This window comes from Ochlerotatus camptorhynchus, unplaced genomic scaffold (genome assembly GCF_037179485.1).
Source record: "Ochlerotatus camptorhynchus isolate MF236.1 unplaced genomic scaffold, CSIRO-AGI_Acam_v1.1 ptg000082l, whole genome shotgun sequence".
NCBI lineage: Eukaryota > Metazoa > Arthropoda > Insecta > Diptera > Culicidae > Ochlerotatus > Ochlerotatus camptorhynchus.
In genome coordinates this window covers 2,054,888-2,063,229 of record NW_027040572.1, presented here as the reverse complement: position 1 = coordinate 2,063,229, position 8,342 = coordinate 2,054,888, and the positions used below count along the sequence as shown (strand labels likewise).

At 37.5% G+C, this 8,342-nt stretch overlaps 1 protein-coding gene across 4 annotated transcripts in view; it reads right to left on the bottom strand.

Moving 5' to 3' along the window:
- Positions 1–632: 632 nt before the first annotated feature.
- The window catches only part of MEP-1, a 57,279-nt gene continuing 49,569 nt past the window's right edge, over positions 633–8,342 (bottom strand). For all 4 annotated transcript variants that reach the window (XM_065217968.1, XM_065217969.1, XM_065217970.1 and 1 more), the window contains one exon: positions 633–1,939. In XM_065217968.1, coding sequence (XP_065074040.1) covers positions 1,935–1,939 — 5 coding nt within the window. In that variant the 3' untranslated portion in view covers positions 633–1,934. The remainder of the gene's footprint in view (positions 1,940–8,342) is intronic.

Here is an 8,342-nt window from a genome sequence, read left to right as displayed (position 1 = left end):
AGTGTAGCATCCGAACTCGGAGAACCGGGCTCCCGTGAGGCAATGAAAATCGACACCGAACAATGGAACTGAATCTGCGTTGTATATTTTGGAGGATAGATTCAAGTTCAACCGAGCCACTCAAGGCAAACACAGGCAAAACACGATATATCACTAAATGATAACTTTCAGCACACAAATTAATAACTGTGATGTACACCTCTCTGGACGCTAGATGCGAATCTCCTTCATTAAAAATGGCAAAAATAGCGCGAAATCTATTTGTATAACCGTGGTTATCAAAAGAGAAAGTCAATAAAGCGAATCGAACAAAGCAGATAGGACCTTTTGATGAATTCATTTAGAAATGTTCAGGGGACAGTGACGAAGAAATTAAAACATTTAACCTGAATCGTGTTTCGAAAAACCTTCGTAAACCGGTGCATTTCACCACGGGTTTTATTGGCATTGGTTTGTGTGAATAGTTCAAATTTCTTCGCCATTTATCAGTTGAAAAAACATCGGATTTAAAAATAAAATATTCATCCATATTCTCGTTTTCGTTCGAACCGTTTTTTTCTCCATTAAAAATGCTCAGAACTGAACTGCTATGTTTCTTTCGTTCAGAAAAAGAAGCAACACCAACATCGAACTTCCTGCTTATTATCAGCTGTTTATTTAGACTATAAAGTATTCTTTATTTTCATTACTTTCCGACTTGCATAAACATTCTTCAGCTTGCCGACAGTTGGCCTTCTTGTGCCATTCCTAATCATTTTTTTTTCTTTTTTTGTTTTCTCCGTTTTCCACATTCTCCGCCGGATGAGGTTAGTGTACTGCCTTAAATTCTGTGAATCTTAACGCATCTAGTATTTTTTGCTTGTTTTTGTTTCCTTTTCTTTCATGTACCATTTAATACAATAAGATATCTCTATAAGAAAAAAAAATCGATTAACTTAGGGGGTATACTCACTATTCTCTTAGTCGCTATAGCTACTGCGCTCTATCTTAAGTGGTAGGATTAATTGTGTTGATCTGCCTTAAGAACAAATAAGTTATTCAAATTGTCAAAAATATACAAAATACAAGAAAGATCTGCGCTTTCGGTGCCGGGTGGTAATTACTTCGTCGGTTCATTTCCGATCCAGGTTCGTTTTGATTTTGTTTTCGCTAGGTAGAAATGTGCAAAGACACCAGGTGCCAACTTCTGCAACATAATTTTGAAATATAGGTACTTCCAAAAGTGACGGAAAACGCGAAGAAGTAACGCCTTTTGGCACCGATGCCGATGGTTACTACTCGATCAAACCCAAATCGCTAGCTTACGTCTTACGTGTTCTAGTATTTATAAATATTTTGCTGATTAATGATTATAACCCTCTTTCTTTCATTAATCCATTCACAAAACCACTTGCCATTTGTGTCAGTGTACCAAATTTGCCATTATGTACTAGCGCGTAGTAGTTTAGTTCAATTTGTTTTCAAACGACTTTTTCTTTGCATTATGATACAGTTTGAGAGTTCAGTTGGTTTTGGTTGGAAAGTGTAATTTTTTGTTGTATTTTCATGTTTCAGTTGTTTATATTTAACTAGGTAGTATATCCAGAGAACCGGGTGAACTCAGTAAAATCCCCTTTTTACTTGATCGCACCACATGCGACCAACAACGGTAGGAACTTGTTTGTGTTTTCTAATCGTCGTTTTGCGTTGTAAAATCGTAAAACACAAATGAAAGGTTTTTGTTTTAGTGGTGATGGGGCGAGATGGGATGGAGTGAATAAGAGGAAATGAAAGTTCAAGCTTAGTGCTTTATTATTTCCAGTTTGCCTTTTAACACATTGTAGACTTGGTTTTGTCCCTCTTGTTTACAAGTTAACATCCGATTATAGAAGAAAGTGGTAATTGGTATTAATGAAAAAACTGCCCTAGTGAAACGGTACAATCGGAAGCGATGTTCAATCTGAAAAGAGAAGACAATGATAAATGAATTAGATATGTGTTTGAAAACATTCACTTTTTGATCGGCAGAGCGTTAGCACTTTTTATAAACTTTTAAGACATCAATAATTAATCTTTAATCGTCATCTAAATCTTAGAACTATTTGGTAAAAGTTTTTGTTTTCCTTGATTTGTTTTCCATCGATCTTGTTTTCCGTGCTGAGCACCAATGCTACCGACGCCAGGAAGGCAGCTCCCACACCTGAACCCTACCTATCGACCCATCAACTAATGAACCGGGGACCAACGGCGTTACTTCCCTTCCGAAGGAAGGCGTGATCAGAGATGTTATGCCTCAGAACATCCCGGCAGCGTCGACTGGGATTGAACCCAGGCCTGCTGGGGTGAGAGGCAATCACGCTTACCACTACACCACCGGCGCCGCTTTTGGTAAAAGTTCAATTATTATTGATTAACGACGAATTACATTGATATTTTTTCTACACTATATTTGTTTGGTAGTGCTCAATGTAACAAAATTATGAAACGAACAATGCAAAATTTAAGAATTTAAGTTAAAATATTAGTGGTGCTTATATTGCATCGAATGGACTTAAGTAATACTTTGTTAAGAAAATCTTTAATGTTTATTAAAATCTAGAAAAAAAAAAACATCGCGTCATATGAGAAACCAATGACCATTTATAAAGCTGCTGAAGGAATATCGACGGTAAGTTATAAGAAACTACTGATAGACCTTATTTTCTGATTCGGAAATCTTATACCAGTTTTAACATTTTGAGCTAGAAACTGCAACCATCTCGACATCAAACTACAAACAAGGCTTGCTTAATCGCTAAAGTTTTCAGCAAGTTTGCTCGATTTACTCCATGATATGAGAAGAGGTCCTTGGCATGGAGATTTTCTCATCCTTAGAAACAGTGTTGAAAATATTCACCAAAACTCACTATGACTCGCAAACTTTTCCCTTGTTGAACTTCGTGAAATATCATGAACTTTTTCAACCTTGCTTAGAAGTTGACTGTTTCCGAACTCAACACTAGGGGCAGACATTCATCCAGTTCTCCTACATCTTACATAGGGTATACGTCCCTAACCTCGGTCTAATATGCAGCCATCGATTACGTTTTTAATCATAACTCATCAATGAATTTACCTGCAAACGATATTCTACTGCTAAATGGTATGCTTAGATATGCTTATCATGTCGTTTGCTATCAGAAACCACGAAAATTTGAAAAACTTACTTTTTTTAAGACAATAACTCACGAGGGAAATGTATGTAATATGGGTCTATTGTCCCCAAATTGGGTCTATTTATGGATGCAACTTCGTCCTATCTTGTTTGATCCTCAAAAAAACGCTCTTGGTAACGTTTTCTGATGTATTTTTTTTTATCACTATCACTGTTAACTTAATGCTCTTCATTCCTCAAAACATTTCTTAGAGAAAATTTTACGAAAACTACATTAAATCACTCAATTTAAAAATTAAAAATTAAAAATTTCGCTTATCGTCTTTTGACCGCAGAATATCTAAATCAGAACATTGTGATGTTCATTATACAGGTTTGGCAGAAAAAATCTCCCTTCCTGTTCGTTCCTTATCATCCAAATGCAAAACAACATTGTTGACGTTACTCTTATTGCTATATGCTGTCAAATGAATTTCATGGGCCATAGTTAGGAACATAGAAAAGAAATGTGTCCCTAAAGTTGGGTCCATGTTTTACTTGTGAAAACGTTGTTAAACAATTAAAATAAACATAAAATATTCAAACAGCAACTGTAAGTTTTACGTCTAGTGTGTATTATCAGGTAATTCCAATCAATAAATGCCATAATCAGGCCATTTGATGATCGTCAGTCAACCTTCCCATCTTAACCTTATAAGTCATGGCGGCTAAAAACTCCGAACATTGTGATATTCTCAACCAGTTTTATTACTTACGAGAGCTGAAAATGTATTGAAATGTTGTGATATAAATTGATTTGTGTGTGGTACACATTTATCAACCATCAGTGATCAATATTTTCCTTATTTTTTGTGTAATATTCCTTAATTAATTATTTATTTGCGTGATAGGCCGAATGAAAGGACTAGACCCACATTACATACCGTAACCCTATTATATGAAACACGTGTCTTTAATCCCTTGAGCACAATTTGAGTCCCAGCTCCATAAGAATTTTTTTCTCGATAATACGCTTAACCAAACGCTTATTCGCGGCCATATTTCTATGATGGGAAATCGTAAATGCTTTCTCCTCCAAAATTCTGTAAGTTAATTTAATCGCAATTGCAATACTAAAACTTCACTGAGAAGCTAATTTTCCGAGCTAACCAGATTCACAATGAAGACCTAGAATACTCAATTAAGCCACTCTATGCTGTCGAGGCAATGCTTCTCTACGTTCTTTGAATCATTATTCAATCATAAACGTGCTACTCCATGCAATCAAGCAAAAAATCGAACCCAATCAAGAACATTATCCAAAAATTCACATTTAGTTGATTCTCTGAGCTAAGCATGCTGTTAAGAACACAATAAGGAACAAGAACTAAAAGTGTTCAGAACAAAAATCATCTTCTTCTCTTAACTCTTTACCATTCTTGTATTTACTCAAAAGCGCGCCAATTAGGTGTAACATCTATTAAGAGACGCACACACCCATTTGGAGGTAAAATTTTGCGACAACGTCTAGTGTCTACGGAAATATATTTTTATCAACCCTCAGGATCTCAGTTCAAATCAGGAATGTGTCAACACCCAGTGTGAGCTGAATTTATATTAGGCGCAAAATATCCTTTTGTTAGAGTAATTGTTGCACAACTTGCAAAAATACTACATCAAGCGTTGAGCAACCACAAATTCGAAACACCATTTAAAATTTGAAATAAACAACTATCCTCAATCTACACCGAGTAATTAAGTTGTTTGAAACTAGCAAAGTTAGTCATACTTATTATTACGTTTCTGGGATTAAGAAATATTTCTCTGAATTTTAATGAAATTTCCTGATATTCCAGGTCCAAAAATGGATTCCCTGATATTGCCTTATTTTCCAGGTAGTCGACACCCTGAATATGTTCAATAAGTTGATTTTGGCCACATAGCCCCACTTTCCCCTACCTCAGGGAAGTCACCTGGGACCGTTGATTTTTATACTATATACTTCAACGGCGTGCATCTGCTCATCGAAGCTCCTCGGTTATGAGTAAATGACCTCAAATCTTCTTACGAATCCGCTCGATTGCTGACTGTCATTTTCTTCAACGTTCTCCCGGAATTTTGGAAATTATCGCGGATTAGGTATTTTAATTAAGCACAAAACTGAAAGCGATGAAGCCAAAGGATAAATGGGTAAATTCTAAGACAGCAGCACCTTGCTGGATCTTCAATTTGGATCTGCGACAGGTTCGAAGTCTTCACAATCTGTGTATGCAAATTTCGCTCAAAACTTTACAGGCTTTTATTTGATTGTTCTCAAGTCTTACCTTTAGATTAATTTCCTTTCACAGAGATCTCTCCAGAATTCTTCTAAAATAAATTTGAAATTCTCTCTGGAAATCCCTTGATATTGTTTTTATAATAGTACCGAAATTCTCTGTAGAACACTCCAAAAAAATCTTAAAATTCTCCCTTTCTTCTTTTTAAACTCTTTCTAAGAATTCACTAGAGCTTCAATTTATTTAAATTTGCATGAAATTCTCCGTAGAATTCACCTCAGACCAACAATTGAAAAGGGCCTATTAGCTTTAGTGAGCAAAACTTCCCTGCCAACACCATCTGGCAGGAGAAATTCTCCCGCCGAGAATATTGCTCAGAATTATCTTGGAATGCTCCCCTAAATTCTTCTGAAAATTGGATGGAATTCTCATTAACATTTGTGAAATTCCTTTCGAAATGCGCTTGGAGTTATAATCGGAATATACTTATAGATCTTCGCATAATTATTTTGGAATTGTACCATCAAAATTCGCGAGGTTTTCCTTAAGGTAACTTAAAAAATATTCTTTGAAATACTTTGGTGTTATCTCTATAATTAATTCTAAAATCAGCTTAAATTTACTTCGAAAATCAAGACCAGTCCAAGGGTCTTGAAATCTTATTGTTTTCGAAGAGAGGACGAGGTATATTTTTTCCAGATTTGTCAACTAAATTCATGGGATTTTCCCGGTGACTTCAAATTCCAGCTTTTTTCGGTTTTCCCGGTTCACTGGTCACTCTGCATTTCACATATGAAACACTTGGATTAAACCATTATATTTATTTTGCCTTGAGCACATTTTGAGACCCAGCTCCGTAAGAAAATTATTCCGGATGATATGCTTAACCAAATGCCAATTCGCGGGCGGCTTCCTCCGGTGGGAAAAAGTAAAAACAACGCTTTCATCTCCAAAGTTATGCAAGTTAATTCCATCTAAATTGCAATAGCAGCAACATTACCATACTAAAACTTGAAGACTTGAAACAATGAAGACCTAGATTACGTAATACAGCCACTCTATGCTGTCAAAGCAATGCTTGTCTACGTATCTGAATCATTATTCAATCTTAAATGTGCTACCCCAAGCAATAAAAAAAAAAACCTTCCAATTGATCAACTCACTCGAATTGAAAAAGGTTGAACCAGGCTTAACTCTTCAAGCCAATTGAATTCAAATGAGTTAATCTATAACTTGCCTTATCTAAGTCCAGCTTAACTCTTAATCATTCTTGCATTTACTCAAAAGCGCTCCAATTCACTTAAGGGATTGATTTTTGTTGGACACAGCTGGATCGAGCAGACGCAGAATCTACTTGAAGGTTAAATATTGTCAGACGCAATTGGGTATAACATCTATTAAGAGACGCACATTCCCATAAGCACCTTAACCCTTAAATGCATGATTTTTTATTTTGTGGTGATTTTTTTTTCTTGTAGTATATATTGCTCTTAAAGGGTGTCCACGATGAAATTGCCACACTATGAAATTGCTCTAACTTTTTAACCGTTGGGTAGAATTTAATGAAAATTTGGGTGGATTTAGTTCATAGTGCATTATTTACATCCTGCAAGTTTTAAAGTCCTGTGATCAAAACTCGCGGAAATGGAGTCGAAAGAACAGCTCGTGCGTGATAAAATCTTGCGCATTCATCACGAGAACAAGGATCTCTCGCATCGTTCCATCGCTAAAACGTTGGGAATCGCGAATTCCACGGTGTCGCGTGTGATTAAGCGGTTTGAGGAACGTTTGACCACCGATCGGAAGCCCAGAAGTGAAGGAAAAAGTATTCCGTACAACACCAAAAATCACAACCGCGTAGTTGGGGCCTTCAACCGAAATCCGAACGCCTCCGTTAGGGATGTGGCTAAGAAGCTGCACCTAAGCCGAAATTTTGGCCAGAAGGCCAAAGCTAAGGCTGGGCTTCAAACGTTCAAGGTACAAAAGGCCCCTAATCGCGACGAGAAGCAGAACAAGTCCGCCAAAACCCATGCCAGGAAGTTGTACCTCAACATGCTGACGAAAGTTGAATGCTGCATCATGGACGACGAAACATATGTGAAGGCCGACTTCAAACAGATCCCCGGCAACCTGTTTTTCACGGCCAAGGATAAGTTCAGCGTTCCGGAGCATGTCCGCACTCAGAAGATGTCCAAATTTGCGAAGAAATTCCTGGTTTGGCAAGCCATCTGCACGTGCGGGAAGCGGAGTGCACCTTTCGTGACCCAGGACACGATGAACGGACAGGTGTACATAAAAGAGTGCCTCCAGAAGCGGCTGCTTCCTCTCCTGAAGGCCCACAACATCCCAACAATCTTCTGGCCGGATTTGGCCTCATGCCACTACTTCAAAGACGTGCTGAAGTGGTATGCGGACAATAAGGTCAATTTCGTGCCGAAAATGTTCAACCCTCCCAACACTCCGGAGCTCCGCCCCATCGAGAAGTACTGGGCGATTATGAAGCAGCACCTTCTTAAACGACCTAAGGTAGTGAAGACAGTCGAGGAACTGAAGAAAGTATGGGTTTACATGCAAAAAACGGTTGATTCACAGGTTGTGCAGAATCTTATGGCCGGGGTTAAGGCCAAGGTGCGGGCATTTGCGTATGGACTGTAAATAAAATACGAGTAAAATGGTAAAATGAAGTTTAATAGTTATTTCTCAATCCCTGAAAATTTGATGGCAATCGGATGAAAACTCGAATTTTGCGAATCAATTTTGTGTGTGGCAATTTCATCGTGGACACCCTTTACTATTAAAATGTTGTTTCACCATGTTTAAAGACCAACATAGGTATGTTGCCAAATGGCAACACTATGCATTTAAGGGTTAATTTTGCAACAACTAACAACGTCTAGCGTCTTTATGGAACTGAATTTTTATCTCGGTTCAACTCAGGAATGTGACAACACCCA